The 25,299-nt window shown below is 32.0% G+C and overlaps 1 protein-coding gene across 1 annotated transcript in view; it reads left to right on the top strand.

The window, feature by feature from the left end:
* LOC118193563 (transcription factor RFX3-like) overlaps window positions 1-25,299 on the top strand; it is a 102,810-nt gene that overhangs the window by 28,550 nt on the left and 48,961 nt on the right. The window contains exons 8-12 of the mRNA XM_085821449.1: window positions 4,119-4,300; window positions 4,386-4,499; window positions 10,886-11,156; window positions 17,031-17,125; window positions 18,787-18,932. Of these exons, the coding sequence (XP_085677575.1) occupies window positions 4,119-4,300; window positions 4,386-4,499; window positions 10,886-11,156; window positions 17,031-17,125; window positions 18,787-18,932 (808 nt within the window). The remainder of the gene's footprint in view (window positions 1-4,118; window positions 4,301-4,385; window positions 4,500-10,885; window positions 11,157-17,030; window positions 17,126-18,786; window positions 18,933-25,299) is intronic.

Consider the following 25,299-nt stretch of genomic DNA (forward strand, 5'->3'; position numbering starts at 1 on the left):
TTCATCTATACCTGGGGTAAACTAACAACTGTTTTCCAAGCCGAGGTTCTGGCGATCAGTATGGTCGCCAGGGAGCTCTTAGCTAAAAATACTGTTGACAAGAATATATATATTCTCTCTGACAGCCAATCAGCCATCCTTGGTATGGCTAATCGTGTCAAGTTACAAAACTGTGTTTTGAACTGTACTCAACATCTCAATTCTCTGGCTCAGGCCCATAACACCATTAGTTTAGTTTGGTGCCAGGTCATTGTGATTTTGCTGGAAATCAACTAGCCAATAAAGTAGCTAAAGATGCTTTGCAACTACCCATGTCTGGCCCAGAACATTTTTACCCAGTTTCATATCAAACTGTTCTTGTCGAATCTCCTCTCTGCCCAGCTTGTGGAGAAGAAGAGAAAACACCTATTCACTTCCTGGGATGATATATGGTGTTTTCTGTCCCTAGAAACAACTTCCTTGGGTTTTCCTACACCAGCTTTGATCAGGCCTTTCTATACAAAGGGCTGTCTGGGATAATATGAAATACCTACAGGTAAGATATATGAAACACCTACAAGTAAGGTGAATTTGAAACCACAAGAAACAAGCAATAAGACATCCTGTGAGTCTCCTCCTTTTTTTTGGTAAAAGAAATTATGCAGGGAATTCCCTCTCACAGCTGTGTTTTGGAATATAAATATAGATATGAAATCTATATACACCACCTGGCCATCTGGCTTGAGGAAGTACCTTTGTCCGCCTTATTTAATTTATTTTTCAGACTGGCCATCAGACCCCTGTTTGGTCAAGAGTTTGTGTTTGGTGATTTGGGAGGGACTGAATTGGCTCTTCATTCAGTTGGGATGTTTTAACGATTTAACCGACCCCCCCTGAATTTAGGGATGGGATCTTTTACTAATACTATATATTTGGTGGCAGTTTGGGATCTTATCTACTTATTTACTATTTACCTTAACATGAGAATAATCATTTAAAATCTTTGTTTTAAATGTTCAAATGGCAAAAGAGTAATGGGCAACATTGCCTAAGCTCTTTTTCCTTCTTTTTATAAGAAGGAAGTACCACCATTGTTATTGTTAACACTGGATTCTAAATATATGCTGTTTTTAAAATTTTTGCAATTTTGTTGAATTGGAGATGGTGTAAGTACAAAGAAAATTATCCTTAATAGTGTTGCATGTGTACAAATTCATAATAGGTTGAATGCACACAGGTCCAGTGATAGGTTAATAAAATTATGTTATCAAAAGACTCACTTCAGAGTTCTTTCTTTCTACAGAAATACTCATTCAGGTGTTTCCAGTATCACAGAATACACTCAGTAACACTTCAAAACACTAAGAACTTAAATACAGTGCAATGCAAAAGAGCAAAGATACTTCAGTATCTCCAAACTTATGCTGAACTAACAGCAACTCAGATGCTCTTTCTGGTCTATGCAGCTTGCACCCAACCACCAAGATATTTCTTGTACTTTCTCCTTCTTGAAATTACTAGATTGCATATGGGGGCGAAATTACGGTTACAGCTAATGTAGTGATAAATTACTTCTATTCAAATACAAGACATATTACGGTGATACAGAGACTGGACCAAAATGTTGCCAAAACCATTTCCACGTTGGCAATATCTCGTCAATTTTAATGTGATAGCTATTTACTTAATGTTAAATAAGCTTGCTCTTAAATTCTTATTTTCCTGGTAGAGCATCATTCCTCTTTTTTTTTTCCACGTTATATTATTCAGAAAACTACAACCATTTCACATATAATTGCACTAAAGTAATCTATTTCCATGTGAAAAATTCCTAACATTGCCCTCCTCCCGAAGACTGCACATCCCAAGCAGCACAGTCCCTGGACTGGAATCAATACTTGCAACTAAGGCAAATCAATGCAATATTTGAAACAGTAATTTTGGTAAATAACATAAAACAAATGAATAATAAATAGAAACAAATAGGGCTATGGTCTTAGTATATTATTTATATTATGTACAGTATGGGGACTGTATAGACTGTGTACTATGGCCATAGTAAGGGATTAAGAATTTTTTTACGGTATTTCATTATTGTGGATAAGTTAGATTTAATAATTCCTCAGCTTTTGACAATTAAATTTTTCAAATTTACACCATGTCTCTTCTAGGATTTTTAGTTTTATTTGCAGATCTATCCCTGTTTGTTTCCTCTTGGCCACAAGTCACTTTCTTATCATTTTAACTTAAAACAACCAGAATGCAAGTTTGCATCCTGAAAACAACCAGAGTGCAATCTACAGGATTGTTGTATAGTGCTGCTAGAAAATTTGGAGAATAAAGACATGTTGAAGCATGCTGAGAACTCATATGTAACTACAGTCCAGTAAATTTATGTAAATATAATTAATTTATTACTGAAACAAGAAAAACAGCTGAGGCAAAAGATGAAAAACTTTCAAAAAGTTTTTGTTAAATGAAAAAAATCTAATGACGAATGGCCTGAAAAACAGTTTGTAATTCGTGCTAACCGAAATTCACATTAATCAATAAGATCATGTACGTTGCTGCCAAGTATGAATTTTAGTTCATGTTGTTCAACTGGGAGTTTTCCTATTTTGTCTTTTTATCTTAAAAATTCATTAACGACACTTTTATAGTACTGAAAAATCCTCTTCTTTCCCTTTCCTCAAAGAATATATTAAACTCTTCTTCCCCCGCACTTGAAGAAAATAATAAACTGAATAATGTTTGGGGTCGTTAGTTTTAACATTTTTCTTTTAAATGTCTTAGATTATCTGCCATTTCTTACAGTGAAGAAAAAGTTTGGAATTTTCTTGTGAATGATAGTAGTTAAAACTTTTTTTATAATACTGTTTTTGAATAATATAAAGTATAAATTAGTGAGAATATTTATTGGACACACAATTTCGTACACTTTTTAATTTTTATTTTTTACCAAAAAATAAATAAAATAAAATAAAATAGAAAAAGCTGAGTATTTTTGAGAACTTTTTTTCTTTTGATCTTTTTTCTCAGAATACAGTCAAAAGTCGTTAATCCGGACTTGTCAGGACTTCGGCAATTCTGGATTATCGATTTTTCTGGATTATATATCATCAGTTTAAATCTCGTAAGATGGCATGCAGAAATTCTAAAATTAAAAATATGAAACCGTAATTTATAATATAAATTAGGATCTAAAGGGTATCAAAATTTACAAAAAAAAAAAAAAAAGCTTAATATTTATTTGTTTACTTTATTAAACATTTCTTTCAATGCGTGCATATGTAAAGCGTACATTACGCATAGTCGAAATTAGAAAATTGCAACCAGAAAATTCTTTGATGTGTATTCGTGATATTTATAATGACGAGGAATTTGATTTAAATCATATCAAAGATGGAGTACAAGATGAAATACTACATTTAGTAAGGAATTATAAGCTGAACAAAATAAAAATATCTTCCCTGAAGATAAGGATAGTGCTGACAGATCAACTTCTAGTTCATTGCGCTCTGCGACGTCCCCCCTCCCTGCAGAGCAGCCTGAAATTGATAAACAGATTTCGGAATGATTAGAGAAACAAATCATCTCTCTGTCACTTTTTTCATACCTTTATCCATTTTTTGCAGCAATTCCACTTTTTGTTTGATGGACATCGAAACATACTTTTGTTTTGTAGATCCTTTGGGAGCTCCAGCATCGGAAATTCTATTTGTTATAATCAAAAGTTCAAGCTTACTTTTATAAAATTGCTCTTACAGTCTGCAAAAAATAATAAGCTGGATCCAATTCGAAGATTAAGGAACAGTGCGATCATCAACATTAACTGAAATAGATAATTAGATAATTTTAGCTTATACCGTCCGTTATACATTAAATGCGCATGCGAAAACGTATTCTGCGCTTGCGGCCACGCATATGCGTTGTCGTAAAGGTCTTACGCGCATGCATAAACGCCTATGCGCATGTGTCAACGCGGCGCATGCGCAGCTTTGAGGTCCGGATTATAGATCATTCTGGATTATGGGTGTCTGAATTAACGACTTTTGACTGTATTTAAAAATTTTGTGTTTTATTTTAGAAATTTTTTAGCTTCATCAAAAGGTAATTTACAATTATCTTACATTTAATAGGTGCAGTGGCTAATAGATAATTATGAAACTGCAGAAGGAGTTAGTCTACCTAGAAGTACTTTGTACAATCACTATTTGAGACACTGCTCTGAGCACAAGTTAGATCCAGTTAATGCTGCTTCTTTTGGCAAGCTAATTCGCTCTGTTTTTCTAGGCTTGAGAACCAGACGACTAGGGACAAGGTATAAGGTTTTCACCAGCAGTTAATAATTTTTGTGATATTCTATATAAGTGTAAATTTCTTGTTTATTTCTGAATTTTTTTTAGGGGAAACTCCAAGTATCATTATTATGGTATAAGAGTTAAGCCAAACTCTCCTTTAAATCAAATATCTGAAGACAACTCGGGTCTGAGGCAGCAGGCATTAAATCAAATAAAAAAGTGAGCATTTATTATTATTTTTTAAAGTGTATGTAGCATTTTCTTTTTCTTAATTTCATATTACAGATCTCCATAGTAAAATTAAAAGTAGAATTAATAAAATTACTGATTGCTAAAAAAATAAAAGCTTGTAAATTTTTTTTGGAATAGTGTATAGTTTGCTCAAAATGTTCAAATTAAACATATATTACAATTCTGTTGAACAAGAAGTGGGTGAAAAGGTTAGATTTCATGACCATATGCTGCATGTTTATAAAATCCGTATATGTTTTAGTCTTTTATGTTTCATATGTGGCATGTCAAAAAGAAAGAAAAGAAAAAGAAAAAATAGCTAGGTTTGTGTATGTCGTAATAGTTAAAATATTATCTAGAGGTATATTTTAAATTTTGCATTAGAAGTGGCCTGCCATAATTTGTTTTGAGGTCTTTAAAAATTGGATAATTGATTCTCAAGTGAAGTATTTTGCTAATTTGTGTTATATAAAAACTTAATTTGTTTTTTTATTTAATAGTGAAAAAAAAATAATATATTACGCTAAAGAAATAAACGAGATTCTCGTATGAAAACCATATTGTCCAAGTTTTCCTAATTTTAATTCATAACACATCTCGTACATAAACATATTAGACTGAATTACAAACCAAGTATAATTAATCAAGTAATCCAAGAAAAAGAATAAACCTAATAAGCCAAAAATATATACATTTCAGAATTCTAAAAATTTCAATATAAACTTTCCTTGCAAGGCCTGCAAGGAAAAAGATAGCAGACAATTGCAAACGCAAGATCGCCAAAGATTGCATGATCATTTTATTTTAAACAACTTTCACATCATATAGTTATCAAGTTTATATGAAATGTAGTCTTTTTTTATCAGAAATTAATTGTGTGAAATTAACTGTTATCTGCCTGGAAAGCATGAACATTTTTTTTGTAGTCTCATTTTAGTTGCTTAATTGTTATGTTTTAGTTAACTTAAATACATCAGGGAATGAAACTATAGAAACTTGGGAATTTTTTCGAGTATAACACACCAATTTTTAAGCCTAAAAGTATAGAACATAAATGAGATATATATAGGAATTTAATAAAGGGCTGATCGTGTGTTGTCATCTAGCTGATACATCTGTTGCCAAGATCTTTACATATTGTTGCGTTTTTCTTGGTTTCTGACACCAGTTGTTACATTATTTTTTTCCTTCACGTTCGGACGGGGTTCGTAGATTTGTAGTGAATAATGATGACACTTAATGAAGTATCGAAACACTTTTTATTGGCCAGTATTTAATCAGGACAGCTCCAAAACACTTTTACAGACGTCGAAGATCTACTATAAACATGCTGACACGTTCAGCGACACAGCCTTCACACTGTCAGGCAATAACGGTGGAAACAGCTTCACTGCAAAGCACCAGAGTACAGCTTCCGACTCTGCTTGGTCGTTCTCGGAACTCCACGTACTCTCGAGAATCTCCATGCTACAATTCGTGATGCACAAGAGCTCTCGACTCAGCACACTCTAAGATGAAACTCGACGATGCACTAATTCGCGATACACTAAAAGACTCTCTCGATGCACTCGACGGCGAACTCGGCGCTAGATTTCAAGAGACTTGCTCAATGACTGTCAGCTCGCTAGACGAGGCACACACACTAGCACTCTATGCGAGGCACACACTTACTCGCCCTCGCGATGAGACACACTCGATACTAACTGACTGTGGACCAGCAAGGTTTATATAGCTTTCGGCTTGTGTTCAAGAACATTCTGGGCTAAACCGGTAAGAATTCATTCCAGAAGGTTCTCTATTCGTCCATGCCATATTGCCAATTTTATCGCCAAATGGGTGATTTCACGCCAAATGTGGCAACCCTACCTTCCCTTGCCATTTTATGGCAACCCTAAAACTGCTTTGTGGAGTAGCCATCTCACCAGGCCTTGACATTTCGTAACAATATATATTGCTAGTGTTGCCAAGTTCTTTACATATATTAAGAACCAAATGTCCAGGCTCATGTTTATATACTTGAGAGGGGAATTTATCATGTTGGAGTAATTGCCAAAGTAATAGGAAGTTAGCTGAAAATAGTAGTAAAATGTTAAAAAGAGTGATAGCCAGAAAACATAGAACAACTATTGCTGAAGTTATAGTGACATTAACCTTCTTCTGAACTTATACATTTAAAAATAAACTGTCTGTCAGGAGGTTTAGAAAGTTAATATTCACAGATGGGCAGCTGTAAAAAAGGCATTGATAACCAGGACCCATGCTAAATGCTAGATAGTTTGAGTGCTATCAGGAGTGTAAAACTTAGACATTACATAACACAAAATGTGTTTTAGTAAAGTGTGCACCTAATGGCTTTGGGTCAAGAACTTCTTCAGAAGTATATTATCCAGACTGTTGCATGCTGACAGAAAAGCATGGAAATGCATATGTGACAGTCTGGGCCATACTAGCATGGAACTTTTGTGGAACACTAATTGTTCTAGATAGTCACATCACAATTCCCTCAGTGGTGTTCAAACCTCAATGGTGTTTAGGGAACAAAATTGGAAAAATATTGCTCGTAAAGTGAAATAAATTTTGTTAACTGAATGTATAAATCATAATTTTAATGACTGAACAAGATTCATGTAGGTCTTTACCAAGAATGTTTTCAGTACTGGCCTGCAAAAGAGGGCTTACATCATATTAATAAACTATTACATTATAGCTAGAGCTTTTAAATTCATTATACAGTACAAAGTCCATAATCCGGATGTCCATTATCCGGAATGATATATAATCTGGACCTCAAAGCCACAAACTTACGCATGTGCGCTTCTGATAGTGAAGAAAGTGACAGAGAAATTATTGAAAATGAAAAAATTTCGATCGACAAGTTAGCCAGTATTCTCGACACGGCAATTACAGGGCTTGAACAGTGGAACTTTGTAACTCAACAAGAAATTATGTCTGTTTATAGAATTTAAGAGAAAGTATTAGCACAAAAAACGAAGCAACTTAAACAACTTACATTGAAAGAAATGTTTAATAAAGTAAACAAATAAATATTAAGCTTTTTTTTTTGTAAATTTGGATACCCTTTAGATCAAAATTGCTCTTTATTTCATAAATTACATTTTCATATTTTTAATTGTATAATTTCTGCATGCCATCCTACCAGATTTAAATTGATGATCTATAATCCGGAAAAACCCCTAATCCGAAATCGCCAAAGTCCCGACGAGTCTGGATTATGGATTTTGTACTGTACGATCCTTGTTATGCTACATTTGTACATATAGACCAGCTATGTTTAGTTTCCTTCCTTCCCCCCTTTTTTTTAAATAAATGCTAAGGTGAAAGATTTTAGAAATAAACAATTTTGGTTAGTTTTCCATATGCTTCAGTAAGTATACACAGTATACACAGTTTTGTTATTGACTCATGTCTTTCACACAGTTTTGTTATTGACTCATGTCTTTCACACAGTTTTGTTATTGACTCATTCTATCATGCCATGTTTACTCCCATGTGCTTTTCTGTAGAAAATATTATGATGATGATAGTTGCAATCATGTCAAAGCCTAGGTTATATTCACTAGAAATGTAACAACTAGGCTTGAACAATTGGTTTTGTTTTTAAATAATACTTTGGTATGAAAGCCTATGACATTTATTGAAAAATTTATTTGTATTATACTGTATAAATAATTCATACTACGTATGTACAGAAAGTAAGTTCAACCTAATTTTTTTGCCATACCAGTGCTCCAAACATGCATACTAGTCTTATTTGTCCCTTGCCTTTCCACTGGTGCTATTGCATTCAATCTGTGTTCTGTTTTCAGTTTGTTGTGATTACAAAAAATGTTTAAGACAACTGATGAACCTGCCAACTGTGAAATGTGGTCTGTAACTCGTTTTTTGAAGGGAAGAGATGTTAAACATCCTGAAATTAGTCAAATTATTGAGATTTATAGGGAAATGCAATAAGCAATAGTGAGAATATGGGTTAGAACATTCAATGAAGGACTAATAAATATTAGCCTGGAGTAGGTAGCCTGTGTTGCCAATAAAGATTTGGTAAGGCAAGTTGAAAAACTTAGGGAACAGAAGCTGAACACTTTCTGAGGAATTTCTTAAGATTTCAAAAACTGTTTTGAACTGATTTTCAAGAACTGAGAACTGAACAAAATTGTTTTCTGTTGCTTAGGTTACCATGATTTCTATTGCTCAGGTTACTATGAGTTTTGTGCCTGTTGGGTACTAGAAATGTTTGTATATATCCACAAAACAAGCAATTTGGCAGTGCTTTGATGTTTTTTACTCGATAATGACTAGAGACAAAACTTTGGTTTTTTTTTATTGAACTCCAGAATTGAAACAGGAGTTGATACAGTGGAGATGCACAGGATCTGCCAAAAAGCAAAAATTCAAAACATCAGTCCCAACCTAAAAAATAATATGCACTGTGCTTTGGGATATGAAAGGGATTCTGCTTGTTTAATTTCTTTCTAGAAGTAAAACCATTAATGCTGTTCAATATTCTGAGACTGAAAATATTTTGACATGCAGTTTAAAACAAAAGGAAAAAAATGTCAGGGTAACTCAAGAAATAACCTTTCATGTAAAAATAAATTTGACTTGCAAAAGCTTTTGTGGTCTTTCTTTTTACAAAAATAGAACTTCTTGAACATGGTTTGTAATTAAAGTTCAGATTTCAAAACATTGTAAAAGAAAGAATCTCTGATCAGAATAATCTGAAATTTAACCTGAATAAACATTAAGCAATGGAATTAATTTGACAAAGAAAATAAGTACATCCAGCAATTATCAGTAGATGGTATTGTACTCATCAAGCACTAGAATTTTGCTTTCGGAAGGGGGGGAATTAGCCGCAAAGTTGTGAAATTAATTAGCATACACACACTATACATTAAATTTCCATTACTCTACATCTGGGTTTTTTGTCGTGACTCTGTCATGGAAGAATCATGTTGCATTGATGAATCCTGTTTACATCAGAACAGGGACTGTATGTTAGAGTGGTCAATGTCGAAAAAAGGCAAAATAGTGCCTGCCGTTTTGGGGGCGGGGGGAGAAAAAATTTTAAATTGTATTTAGGAAATTCTAGGCATTAAAAGATATAAGATTTGGTTCGCTGTCTACAAATGACTTGCAAAATATGATTCTTAAATTTGAAAAGGCTGATTCATTGGATGTGAAACATGGAGAGGCAGGGAAGCAATTGCAAGCTGGAGCATTGCAGGAAGAGGTGAGCTGTAGTGTGCAGGAAATAGTCCAGCCAATAGGTATGCCTGTCAACATGGTTCATTTAATGAAACATCCTGCCGTATTCTTCATGAGACACCAAAAAAATGTTGTGTAAATCAGTCAGATTGCAAACTTGGTTGTCTTGAAGCACACATTACATACCACATCCACAGTTATCACTACTTATGTACTCCAGTCTGTTGTGACGCATGCTGTTTTGGGCTTCCAGCTCATAGCAGAATATTGTGATCTGCACACTGAATATTTCTTGCATCAGTCGTAGATGCATGTATCCATGACTTTCTTTTCACAATATTTCCATGAACTCTTAAATTGTGTGTTGTTTGTTAAACTCTTATTTCTCATATCTGATTGTTATCATAATTTGTGCATTTTGGAATTACCCCCCCCCCCCCATTTGACAAATGAAATTCCATTGCTTCACATATATGCAGGTCACTCTGACCTATGGTTATATTTACAGCATTTTGAAATCAAAATTTTATTATAATCATTCTGAACATTGCTGAAAACAGTAGTTTTATATCACATAAAATGTTTCTTAGAGTGGGATCTTCTTGTATTTGAATAATATGGTATGGAAGAATACAGTTCTGTTTTATTAATACTAGTAAAGTAATTTTTAAAATGTAAATTTAAATGAATTTATTTTGCATATTTTAAATATAGTAGCAGATATATTCATCTAAAGCATTTTAAATTGCTTTCTTATAAAAAAAAGTGGAATTATTGCATTATTATTAATAACGGACATATTTATTATCTTAAAAATATTCTATATAACATTATTATTTAGCTTTTTTTACATGCAATTGATACTTTTTGTTAATTTATATCCTTGTACATAAAAGTTAATGTATGGAGAATCAAAGTTAGCTGAAATGGAAGTGCAAATATTTGGAGTGTGTTGTTATGTCATGCTTACCTGTAACTGGTGCTAAATCATGTTGCTTTGTACAGTTTCACAGTTGAAGATATAATACATAAGTACCATATATTTATTCATATTTAATGTTTCCCCAAATAAATCTTTATTCTTAACAATATTTTTTGTTTACAAAATTTAACTTTTTTTAGTTGTATTTGCTTTGTACTTGCAGTCGCTTCAAAGCTAATTTACCTGCAAAATCTGAAAGCAATGATGGTAGCAGTACCCCCAGTACTCCTGGTGTAGCTAGTCAAACAGAAAGTACTCCAACACAACCTCCACCTGTCCCTCAGCATCAGCATCAGCATCAACAGTATCTGGGAGATGCATCAGCAGCCATTCCAAACTTCATCGAAATTGATACGTGTAACTTTCCCTTACCTGAAGGGATCCATATAGACCATCTTGAGGCATTTAAATTATTGTATAGAGAACACTGTGAAGTAAATATTTTATTCAGATTAATCTTTTGGTATTGTATATTTTATACTTGCAGTTTTGTATATAAAAATCAGAATATATATTAAAATTAGTTTACAATGTATTTAAATCTTTGAGTGTTTCTCTCACTTCTATGTTTTGAAATCCTTTTTTCAAGTTCCAGAGTTTTCTCTGGAATGGAGAATTTGTAATTTTTAGAAGGGTTGGGAAGGACATTTGCTGCTGTATTTTTATGTTTGGCAATATAAGATGTATTTGATGCTCATTTCGTAATTTTGTCATCTTTTAATAATCTTCTTTATCATTTGCTTGGTTGTTTTTATAACTTAACTAGCAGAAGTACCCGATGCCACTTAAGTTAGATAAGTTAGATTGAGAGAATACATCTAACAACAAAGAGAACAATACTGCTGTAATCCTTCTCTAACAACGATGCAAAAAAACGAGATTCATTATCATATATTTTTCGGTCTCATGCGATATGGAACCCACGTAAAAAATTTTGATAGAAAAATAAGCTAATTCTCTCTTATTATATCAGCAACAATAGCACACAGTTTGGTCGTAAAGGCTCAAGTTCCATCCAATATTTCACCTATATTCAATTTTGGTCGATTAAACATATTAAAAAATGGATCATAATTGATCCGAAATCAATAACATGAACAAACACACAAACAAACATTCTTTATATGTATAGATTTTGTAAAATTTATAAGTTTTTTATTAACAAACTCGACGATTTGAAAGCGAGCAGTAGCAATGCTTTTCCAAATAAAACATTTTTATCTCCAATGTACGATACTGTTGCCACTTGGGAAAATGATAGTGAAAATTAGCGTTTTCAGAGTTTTTAATTAATATTTCGGCTGATTAAAGTCGTATGAAGATGGGAATAGCCGAAATGGCATCCCACGGATTTTGGGAATTGGTAATAATGTATTTAATTTTTGGCAATGCTGTTTTCATTTCATCATAAGATGTAGAAATTTTTTATTAACAAACTCTAAGATTTGAAAGCAAGCAGTGGCAACAACTTTTGAGATAAGCAGATTTTCATCTCCAGCTTGCTAGACTGTTACTACTCGAGTAAATGAAGGCAAAAATATCATTTTTATGAGTTTTTCATTAATATATCTGATTTTTAGCTTTTTTTTGGGGGGGGGACTGCACGCCAACCTTTTCCGGGACCCAGAAAAGTATAGTAGAAAGTTTGGTGATGATAGCTATAGTAGTGACTGAGTTATAAGAGGACAAACATATAGACTTTCTTCTTTATATATATAGATATCAAAAATATTTCTCAGAAAGATATTGCATTGTGTTTTATCATGGCTTCTTCTTTTTTTTTTTTTTTTTTTTTTTTTTTTTTTTTTTTTTTTTTTTTTAAGTTTGATCAGATTATTTTAAATTATTAATTTAAATCATCTTTTCAGAGTAACAGAAGCAATTCAAAACATAAGAGGCAGTAAAAACATACCTTTGCATTCATTTTGAAATTATGTGATTATAATTTTGTATATTATCTGTGTTTTATACTATAATGAACATTTCTCTCATTTCGTTAGATATGGCTTGACAGAAACATTTAACTTGCATGTGATTGTGCTTGATCTTGGGTTGCCTTGGTATTGTATATTCATTTCATTGAGAATTTTAAAATTAATGCCTCCTCCATAGCAGCACATTTGAGTGTGTTCACTAACTTGTTAGGTGCACAGTCTCTTTACATAACAAAAGCTTTTTTTCTCTCATCTCACTAACATTGGATAGGGTGGTGATGATTTGCTAAAGCACACAGAAGTTATCCATGTTGTCATGTCTTTCCTGTAATCTTCCCCTTCTGCACTTGTATCTGCCATTGCAATTTTTTCCATCCAAGTTTTTTTTTTGTCGCATGTTTTGGCTATCGGGCAACAGCTTAATACCAAATCACACCTCGAGATGCAGTAATGAATGCAAGTTTCGTAATTTTGCAATATATTTGAACCATTTTATGACAAATGCATACATTAATGATGGATGTAGTGTGTAATTGCATGTATATGTTTATGCAGTAAATTCTTCCTACATCAGAATTTATTGTATTAAGGAACTTGCTGCCCATCCTGTGCCTTGTTCATTCATTATTGTTCATTGCGGAGGATAAAGACAAAATTATGTCTGCATTTTAAAACCATCCATGTTATATAGATAATAAAAAAATTACACAATGAAAAGATTGTGTGCAAAAGAAAAACATAGTTTTCAGCAGTTTTGTATTCTTAAAAGGTGAACAATAGGAAAAAATGTGGTGTGTAGTAAACAAAATCTAACTCTGTACTCTTTGTGTATATATTTATAAGTATGCAAATCAAAATAGTTACATTGTATATATATATATATATATATATATATTAGTATGCACAATGGAATGCATGGTTGTCTGTTTTATGACATTTTAAAAAAATATTTCTGAAATTTTCAGTTGTGGTTTGATTTTTATATTTTTCTTACATCAGACTTTTGAATGTGATATTTGCATGGTTCTGATGAAGCTTACCTTCCAAGTCCTTTTATCAGTGTAATCATTGCTTCCGTAAACCTACTTAGTTTTTTGAAGATTCCATTTTATTTCTCCTACTTTATCATGAAGCATTTCTTCTTTGGCATTGAGATGCACACTGTTAACATTTTCTTCTTTTTGATACACTTGGCTTTTACATGCAGCATATATAAAAGAACAAAAAATAAATAAATTATGTTTGTCTAGTGAAATTTGAAAGCAAATTAAAATCATAGTTGAAGCAAAGCAAAGTTTATGTTGTTGCTTTATTTCATTTTCTAGAACTTTATGTATATGATTTTAGGCAACTTTCATGATATTTGAAACCAAAGCTTATTGACCATTATTATAAAAAGAAAGAACTCTGTATCTTATTTTTGGAGTTTCTTTGAAATTTATGAATATTTCATGTATTCGACTGAAATTTTAATTCTTATGTGCCATTAAAAGAAGTGGTTTCTAATTGATTACTGATGTTTATTATGAGTTATCTATTAAATAATTACACATTTTGTAGCAGCTTTATAGTCATGATCGTAGTGAAACTTTTTTATTGTATTTCATATGAAGGATTTGGACTGTTAAATTTGAGGTCTATGGCGTAGTTTAAATTATATTACACTCTAAAACAAAAAAATCGATGCACCAAGAAGGAATCATCCGGTTGCTTTGAAATTTCGTATGCTTAAATGTTTTGACCAAATATGCAGATGATTAAAATTTAGTGTCCAATGAATGAATAGTGCGATCTCCAGCACATTGGAACCGTACATCCAGCAGATGTATATAAGGAGCTGTTCTTGAACTGTTGTTAAAAATTTCTGTTGCATTGTGATTTAGGATACCTTTCAACGACTGAAAAAATGCTTCAGCGCAGAATTAAGCTCATTACCAGCAACTTTCAGAGTTTGAAAGAGGTTGTATCTTTGGATTGAAAGAGGCAGGTTGGGCAAATGAGAATTGCTCCTCATATGAGCCGAAGCAATGCATTTATTAGAAAATGTTGGCAAGAATGGGTGTACAATGGCAGATTACAGTGTCATGATGGTAGTGGTCGACCTAGGGCCACAACAGATCGGGAAGACAGAGCGATTGTCAGATCAGTTATCACAGCACCTGATTCATCGCTATCAGCCATCAGACATGTAACCAGCACACGAGTGTCCACCATGATCATAGAGCGAAATCTATGCTTATACTGACAATTACACCACCTGCCACACACGCCTGCATACTGTCAAGCCAGATTACAGTGGTGCTTGGCTCGATCAGGTTGGAAGGATGCTGACGGGACGTATAGTCTTTAGTGACGAATCCCGCTTCCAACTGTGTCGTTACGATCCTCGAAGAAGTGCCTGCAGACGCACAGAGCAGCGTGCTGATCCTGCGTTCACTATTGCCTGCCACACAGGCTCTCAATGAGTTGTGGTCTGGGGTGCCATTTCCCTTGATAGTTGGACCCTTTGATCGTCATTAGAGGCACACTTACAGTACAGCAATATGTCGATTATTAGACCTGTTTTGCTACCGTTCCTTTTGCAGTACCCTGGTCTTAGTTTTTAGCAAGAAAATGCCAGTCCACATACGGTACATATTGCTATGAACTAACTTACAGCTTGTCAAACACTTCCTTGGCCAGCCCGATCGCCAGATCTCTCTCCCATCGAGCATGTCTGGGATATGATGGGAAGGCGACTGCATCTACCAGGGAATGTTGATGTCTTACAATTCAAGCAAATTTGGCAAGAAATATCACAGGAGACCATCTGGGAGCTTTATCAGTCTATGCCACTCTGTGTGGCAACTTGCGTCCAGTCTAGAGATGGGTTAACTTCTTATTGAGGCTGTTACTTTATAACTATGTAACTCTGAAATAAATCATTCAGTTGTTCTGAAATTTTAATCATTTTTTATTCTGTACGTGATATTCCTATCCACCAATTTTGGTCTCCATCGGACAACTCCTTAGTGCGTTGACTTTTTTGTTATAGAGTGCATTACTGTGTGTCAAAACACCTGAAAAGTAAAATGCTTTTAGAACAGGGTTGCCACACTACTTGGAAAAATGGAAAAAGTCAGGGAATTTCATATGGCTATTCCCCCCCAAAAAGTGAGTTTTGTGCCGACGTTCGAAGCGATCACTTTCTTGGCGAATTATGTATCGTGAGAGCATCGTTCGGGCAGCTGGCGTAGAGCCAAGTTTTGCAGCTCCATTCAGATTGTCTTTTAGAAAGGCAAAGCAAGTTTCCAGCAACTTTTGGTTTCCAGTAACCTCGAGTATCGAAAGGCTCCGATGCGCATATGCAGTGCATGTTGAACTGAGGAAAATACGTATTCTCGTATAAAATAAAATCAGTTTAATTCTAGTATAGGGTACAATGGAGGTTAGAATAGCCTCCATGTACCATATGGAGCATATGGTTGTACGGGATTTATGGATATTATAAATGGGTCATTTTGGTGTTGACGGCAATTTTCAAAATCGTGCCAAGGCCATACTAGGATTTTACCACAATCTTTTTAACCCCCCTTTTTTAATAAATGCCTTATTTGTCATTTTGCAGTAAAATAAAAAATAAGAAACAGTAACCAGTCACCTAGGCTAACCATTTAATGTAAGTATATTCACCAAAATATCGTTGGTTATTCTAATTCAATTTTTGAATAATTATCTTATTTTAATGTTATTTGTGTCATTTAATGTTGCTTCTTCTCTCTAAATTTATTTATTATTTGTTAGTATTAGTAAATAATACTTTCAAATTTCAGGAAATTTTCTCTGGCATAATCCTGAAATTAATTCTAGCAACATGATGACATACCATCACGAAATTTAATGCACATATTTTTTTGTTTATGTATGCTACTAAATAAATATAAAATACCTGAATTTATTTTAAAATATCATTAAATAGGTTTTTCTTTCGTTTAGCTGCAAAATATCTATTAAAAAAAAAAAGACATTTTTTAATCCAATTTGGGCAGATTCTAATCTCAATCTTCAGTGGAGAAAACAACTCCTATTATAGTTATAATAGTAATGCTTTGGAGATTATATATTAATAAGTCATATGTAATTGCCAAAGTTTTGTGTTTTCAAGTGGTACCATAATTATTATCTCTTAGCACAGCCAATGTGCATTATATGGACAGACTGGAATTTTCTTAAAACACGCCTGGAAAAGTCAAGGAATTTCATTTTCCTGTTTGAGTGGCAACCCTGTTAGAATTTGGTTCATAAAAGCATCTTTCACTTTTTATAATGTAACTGTTGTTACATTTTTTATGTATGCCAGTTTATAATTGCATTTCATCATATTCTAATTTCCAGGCTTTCTTGGATGCAGTTGTTAATCTACAGTTTGCCATGGTAGAGACATTATGGCAGTCATTTTGGAGAACTCATAACAGTAGTATTGCAAGAAGGTCAGATTTTAAATTCATACTTTTTAAGAGTTGTATAATGATTACCAAACTTTAATTAGTATACTAGTCACAAAAAGGTTTATGCAATAGTTAATAGCTTTCGAATGAAATATATATTGCTGCCTATGAAATAACTGTTTAGGAAACATGATTTATCACTAGCATAAGTCTAAATTTATTTTTTTTCTTTCCAAATTATATCTGTTAACTAAATTTTCAGAATTAATGATAATTTATTTTAAATATAATTGTGAACATATTATTTCTAAATTCAAATTATTAAGAAGTGGTTGTTGAGGTAGTTATTTAATCATTTTTTTTAATTACCTGTTGGGAAGGATTTTTTAGTTCCTGAAGAAAGATATTTCCTTATAAATTAATATTGATTCATAAAGTATAAAAGCAAGTTTCTTTGGGGGGGGAAATTAGTATATTCTCCTTTTCTTAAAAATTTCAGCACCATGAAACAATCACTTGAAAAAGCTAATACTTGCAGGTAATGCAAAGCAGGGTTATGATATTCAAATGATTAGAATTTCAGAGAGATCTGCTTGTGTGGGCTGAGCAACTCCCTTTGAAATGTAGTGTTAGCCATATAGAACTGTAGTGTTAGCCATAGAGTGCTGTATGTCATGATAAAAATAATTTTTAATAATATTTCATTATTTGCCAGCAGTAAACACTTCTTGAGAAAATACTATGCCTCATTGGCATTGTTAGCAAGCTACACTATTTAAATGGACCCTCATGATCAGCCTATGAGAAGGAAGACTTTTTTTTTTTTAAATCATGAAATTGCAGATCATGTAGAGCTTAATGCATTGTCAATGATACATGTATGCAAGTAGTAGTCTTAAGAAAACTGGAACCGTTTCAAATCTGATAGTAGATTACAAAATGTTGTCAGTGTTGGATGATAAGCACTTTAACCGCATGACAGTAGTTATTGTGCACTTTCATTTTGACAGTCGGCACAGTATCGGAACACTGTTGCAGGTGTGCCATTGTCAGTTTTAACAGTTCTCTGGCATCTGCTGCACTGTGTGTTGTAAGCATTCATTCCTTTATGCAGGATTCCTCAGATTCAAAACCATCATAAATGGATTCTACAGCATAGCCAGCGGAGTGTCTATTTCCAACAGGTTATCTTTTCTGATGAATTCTTATTCGATCTGAAGCACACCAGTGCTGAACTATGAATTAAATACTATAGGAGTGAACATTATCTTCTACAGTGGCCATTATATTGGATGTGTGCCCAGTATCATGGTTTAGTTTATGTTTGAATGTAATGGGCAGTCTCAACTGCTAAGAACAAACTGTACAGCGCACCCACAGTGATAATGTGCACTATCCAGACATAAAATTATTTGTGGAATTTAGGCCATGTCTTCAAATTTTTTTGGTTTTATGCATACATTGTTCTAAATGCAATCAAGTTGTCTTCAAGTTATCATGCAAAGAACCACCACCGCCAATTCATTGCAACTTACTTCTACCAAGTCATCTTATTACAATAATGGCATAGTGATATTACATATATATATTATAAAGGGACTTGTATCACATTAATAATAGGTTTAGACTAATTTCCTCTGTAGAAAATATGTATCAGTTGTGATAATGGAATCAGATATTTATTGATATAACTTGAATTCTAGGGAACAAGAGAAGCTTCTGAGCAAGAGTAAATTTTACCAGCTATGCAAGCATGAACCTGTACTTCACTTCATGCGTAAATCAGATTATCAGTTTTATCAGAATTTGGTTGATGTTCTTATTCCAGATGTTCTTCGCCCAATACCAAGTAAGTATGCTGCATTCCTTGTATATTTACTCTCTCACTGTCAAAGTTTTAAAAGTTCTGTATTTATATAGCTTGCTTTGCAAGATGATTTTATTTAATTGACTGTTTTCATAACATTGATGTAATGAGATTTTTTTACCTAGATTATTAAAGTATGACTAAAAAAATATTTTAAAGTACTCATTCTCACTGAAGAAGCACTTTAAAATATATTTAAAATGCTGCACATACTTTTTATTCAAATATTTCAGCAGAAAACTTTAGCTGTGGACATTATTTAATTTCTGAATTAAATAAATTGGGCTTATTCCATCATGAAAAACAGAAAAATTTGGAAGGATAAAATATTTGTAAAAACAAAAATACCATAATAGTGTTTAGTTACTGACAAATTCAAATAAATTTTACACATGTCTGTGTAGCTTTGAGTTGTTTTCTTCAAGAGAGGAGCTACACTGCTCAAAAAAAAAAAAATGGGACAGTGCTATATCTCCCGTTCTACTGGGGCGATTCAAGAAATTCAAATTGCGTTCTACATGTCTCGAAAGCTCGACTTAGGATATATATTAGATTTATATATAGAACTATTCTAACATAGGTATTTTGACACAAAATCGGACTTTTTCTGAAATAACATACCAATTTTTTTACATATTTCGATTCTATGACTCAAATTATGCCAGAATACCAAGTTTTGTAAAAATCGTACGAGTAGTTTTTGAAATATTAGCTTTCAAAATTTTAGCTCCTCGGTGTTAATTGAATTTGGCAAATATTTATTTACATCTCTTTTTTTATTAAACTTTTTGATTTTTTCTCTCACATTTCGAAATTTAGGTTCATTCCAAATAAAATTTACCCATTTCTTGTGTTTTATTTTTTAAATTTCTATTTTTAAATAATTTTTATAAATTTTTCGAAAAAAATTTTGAATTATAACCTATAAAATTTTTACCATCATCTTAAAGTAGGTATATTTTTAAGCATATCTGCAAAAAATTAGACTTTTTTATTCAAAATTTTCTAAGATATACATAAATTTACATATTTTCGCGTTTTGAAATTTGGCATCTTTTTTTTTGAGCGATAATAACGCCAAATGTGGTCTATGGATTTTTGTTACACTGTATTGCCACAGCTACTTTTAACCTTAAATTTCAAGTAAAATTTTACGGAGAATTAATTATATGACATTTTTTCCCTCAATGATGCGTAATAAATATTTATTAATACTATATGAAAAGCTATTTTTTTAAATAAATTTTTTTATGTTCTTTTAAATTTCTCTTTATCTTTTTTTTTTTTTTTTTTTCTAATAAGAGTAAATTTTTACCTTCGGCGTTTTATCGTCTGCTACTTTACTTCATTTAAATCGAATTGTCTAAAACTGAGAATTTTCGTTTGATGTTTATTTGAATTTTATGACATTAACTGCATAATTTATTTCTAAACAAACTGATGTGGCTGAAAGAGCGGCTGGTACTATCATCCATATTTTTAAAGCACAGTATATTTTTATAGAAACATAAGATTTAGAATAATCATTTTTATAAAAGTCAAATTATGATATAAATATACAACCCTCTAGAGACTGAATTAATGGAAGTTCAGTGGTTATGTAGAAATGATCTGCAGCTACTTAATCGCTGGATAAGTCAGCAGATTCCGTGGACAAGTAAGAATAATTATATAAACGACACCCAACATTCTGAATTCAATTAACAACGAGGATACGATGTTTATTAAATGAATTCAAGAAGTTTTAAAACATAAAAAATCAACTCACTTTTTATCCTAAAATGTATTTTTGTGCATAGCGTATTTTCATTATTCTAATTTAAAATTCTAATTTAGAATGTAATTGTCAAGAACTGATTCCTAATCATCAGTAATAAGTAATTATTATGGTTATTAATAAATCCTTCTTATAAAGTAATTGCAAATATTTCAAAAAACTTTCTGTCTGAATGCAAACATTTATAATTTTATATTAATCAAGATTGCACACGATGTTATTTATTTGCACTTCAATTCTTAACGTCAGTTCTAGTAGAAGTTATAAATCAATTATATTTAATTAAGGATTGGATTGGATTATTTAATTATGACAAAGCACACGAGGGCTATCTGCCTAAAGGGAGGGATGCCTTCGTGGAGGACTTTCTAAGGGAAACTGGCTCGCATACACGTTACACATCGGGAAAACCACGAAAACACCCATGAAACCAGCCTGTTCGCGGGATTCGAACCTCGGACCGAACTACCAGTGATGAGCGTCTTTACCGCTCGGCCGTTTGTGGGCCTTTATGAAATGGAAGGCAATAACTTTATTTAAAATGATTGTCAGAAATACCAAAATGTTTCGAAAAGTTGTATACTTTTTAATATACTTTCAGAATGCTTAAAGAAAAAGAGAAGAAAAATAAATTTTTTCGTAAAATTTAGTATTTGTATTTTTTTTAATTTAAAACTTTTCAATGTTATGATATTTGATTCTTGTGATATCAAAAATAAAATATTTGACTAAAATATGAATAACGTTTTAAGAAACCAAATGTAGGATAAAATTGTGTAAAGCGATGGGCACAATGATAAAACTGTTTAAAGCAGTGTATGCAAGTCATCCTAAGTTAAAATGTCGGTTATACATCTCTGTTATTTATATATATCTTTTCTGAACGGAACATTGAAAGGCGTGTAAAACTGTGCTTTACTGTATTTTCTCTTTTAATATAGTATGCAGTTTTCAAACTCATCGTAGTCTGGATTACAAAGTATTCTTCCGAAAGAAACGCAGTTCAAATAAATAAAATAAAATTCTGGAAAATTGATATTAATAAATATATTTAAAATGCTCAGTTCGAAGGAATAAATAGAAAATTTTAAAACAATTATCTGAAGAGACAATGCAACACAAACAATTAAAATAAAAGTATAAAAATTTAAAAATTACCTAAAATAATAACTATGACGAAAAATATATATAAAGAAAACTATTTGAAAAAAAATAAACGCTGCACCTTTATTTACGCAATTCGAATAGGTAAATAGAAATTTTTAAAACAGTTATTCGAAGAAAAAAAAAAAAAAAAGGTGCAACTTACACAATTAAAATGAAATTCGAAAAAGAAAAAATTACTTAAAATAATAAGTTATAATTAAAAATATAATATAAAGAATATTATTTGGAAAAAAGGAACGATGGTGACTTTTTTTCCTCTCACGGGAAAGGAAACTAGGTTGCCATGTATTAAGAAGTTCGCCAAGTGAAGTATACTTGGCGCAAACTGACAAAAAAGTGCCAACATAAATTTGTGAATTTCTAGGTAAATTTCGCTCCAAATTTTACAAAATTTCATATTTAGGCGTAATTTGAGTCGTAGAATCGAAATATGTAAAAAAATTGGTATGTTATTTCAGAAAAAGTCCGATTTTGTGTCAAAATACCTATGTTAGAATAGTGCTATATATAAATCTAATATATATCCTAAGTCGCGCTTTCGAGACATGAAGAACGCAATTTGAATTTTGTCAATCGGCCCAGTAGATCGGGAGATATAGGACTGTCCCATTTCTTTTTTGAGCAGTGTACATACGTTCAGCAGCAATTTACTAATGATTATTTTAAACAAATTATTTAAAACAGATTTTACTGTTCGTATTGTAGCAAAAATACAAAAAGAGGCTATTTTATATATGTGTAAAAGTAGTTTTTGTTTTTTAATCTCTGGTCTACTCTTGGTTCACTGTGTTTTTGGCTTTTCTTTCTGGAACCCCCAACATTTAATCATCTTCAGCTCCATCAATTGCATTTAAGTTGCCTGTTAATTGAAAATTTTTCACCTGGTGTTCTGGGACACATTTCTACATGCTGATCATTCTCACAAATTACATACTAGAGTCACTGTGAAGGAAACTTATCTGGCCCATACTGACCACTCCCAATTTAATGAGTAGAGAACTCAAGGATATATATATATATATATATATAGTATATATGGAAATATATTTTATCAATATGATGTGTAAAAGTGTTGACTGAAAAATTAACCACTTGCGCTACGATTTAACTTCACGGTTGCGGTGCCGTGCGCTACAATATAACAAGTGGTAAAGTGTCTCATTTACGCTGCTCCGCGTCTGCGAGTGCAATCCAGAGCTGTAACTCAAGAAATAAACAATCTCGTTGTTAGGCGACGTGTGCACCACGTTATTTCCATTTTTGTGATAAATGCCTATCTAGGTGGTGTTCAATGTCACTCGCGGTTTGAGACAAAAGCATCTCAACGTGCGTGGCACGTCTTTTTAGCGCAAGTGGTTAATTTCTCTTGAAAACTTTGTGAAGATTATATATTAACATGTCAAATTCCAAACTTATTTTGTTTGTAAATAATATTAATAAACAAAGTAATAGCCTTTAAATTTGACATTTTAATATATAATTAATATTAAATAAGCCTACTGTTTTATTAACTAAGGATGGTCTCTAGGGATCAGTGTAGCTTTTAATGTGTCATTGTATTTGAATTTGCAGTTGAATAGCCCATGTTTGGTCAAAGGTGAGTGAAAGTACCTTATTTCTTTGTCATGGCAGGTAAGGAAAGTTGAAAAGAGGATGTAGCAAAACACTTGATGCAATGCTACATTAAACACATGGGATTAAATATTAGCTGTGCTTCATTATTTTGATGGTGAAGTATTGTAAGCTGGTAGTATGCATGGACCTTATAAGAAATAGACTAACCCAGTGGGCGGGGCGCACGTCACCGACATGTCGGCAAGAAAGAGTAGGGACGATCTGGTTTACTTTAACACTGAAATCTATGGCGTTTGTATCACATAACTGTTTTTAATTATTAAATGTGATACGTTGTATAGTGATGAGATTATAAAAGCCACAGTTTTTTCCAAATAGGATTTAATATATCTCATTAAAGCACTTTTTACTGCATTTCTCGCATTTTTTTCACGCGTAATTCTTGTACAAACATCTTTACTTTGGTAAAACGGTAAAAACTCTAAGCACAAAATTTATGAACTTAATTTTGCGTAAAAATAAACTAAAATTAAATAAGATTGATAGTACGTGATGCTTTGAAATAAATAAGGTAAAATTAAACAAGATCTGATAATTTTTTTAAAAAATTTAATGAACATTTTCAGGCAGTGATTTTCCAAACTATAATAACATTACGAAACGATCATATTTATTTGATTATATGATCATTAAATTATTAACATTAAAGTGGATTAGTTATTTTAATAATTCATAAATTTCGGAGCATAAAATTTTTTGAGCGTAATGAAGGGAAAGAAAAAAGATAAAATAAAATCTAGAAGCACTCAGATTTTATATTACGCCCAAAAGGAACCTTTTTTTTAAAGTTTTGTGTGTTACCTATATTTACTGAATATCACGTTCTTCGCCCATAAACCACATACATTTGAAAACAGCATATCTTTAGAATTTCCGCACTGGAGATAAAACTGTTATTTTCCGTACAGTGCTCGCTCTAAACTCGTTGCGTTTGTTAATCAAAAATTCGTTAAAGTTTTACAAAATATGAAATAGATTAAAACAAATTCGAAATTCGGCCGTCCAAATGCCCATGTTCGGGTGAAGGATTACATTATTCAAATTTTGATGGCTCTAGATACTGTCGTTTTTGTCATAGTGCGAGAAACATACATGTGTTCATTCAGATTCTTCATTATTTAATTTCTTTACATATAATACAGAGGGATAATATTTGGTAACAGCAATTTGCAAGGAGACACGGACATTTATAGTAAAACAGCGCAAAATGCCGCTTCGAAACTAACAGCCTTTCTAGGCTACCCCCGCTTTGGGCTAATAAATTAAATTAACAGCAAATAATAATAATAATAAAAAAACTTATGCAGAACTAAAAATAAATTTAAAAAAAATTATCACTATAAAATACAAGCAAAATTAATTATTATGGTTAAATACAATTTTAATATTAGAATTATGTATAAAAATTTTTAAGGAGTCAAAAGTGTTTATCACTAGGATGTATTATGAAATATAATTCAAATAAAATTCTTTTATAAAAATTATGCTGTAATACTCATCTATAATTTTAAAAAATCAGCACAAATTAGAATTTTAAACAAAACTTTCAAAAATTCGTTTTTAAATATTTTAGTATTTTTTACTTATTTACACCAATAAAAAGCAAAAAAATTTCAAGAGAAAATTGCTTGTTTCAAATTTTCTATTAGTTCAGATTTAAAATATTATTTTCTAAAAGAAGTAGTTACAAATTTCCTTACAGCATAGGGAAAGCTTAAAAGAAAAAAAAAAAAAAAGAAAAAAAAAAAAAAAAATATCCAGTCCTGAAAG

The sequence above is a fragment of the Stegodyphus dumicola genome, chromosome 7 (genome assembly GCF_044657685.1).
Source record: "Stegodyphus dumicola isolate Sdum_Otavi_A_Nest chromosome 7, ASM4465768v1".
Lineage (NCBI taxonomy): Eukaryota > Metazoa > Arthropoda > Arachnida > Araneae > Eresidae > Stegodyphus > Stegodyphus dumicola.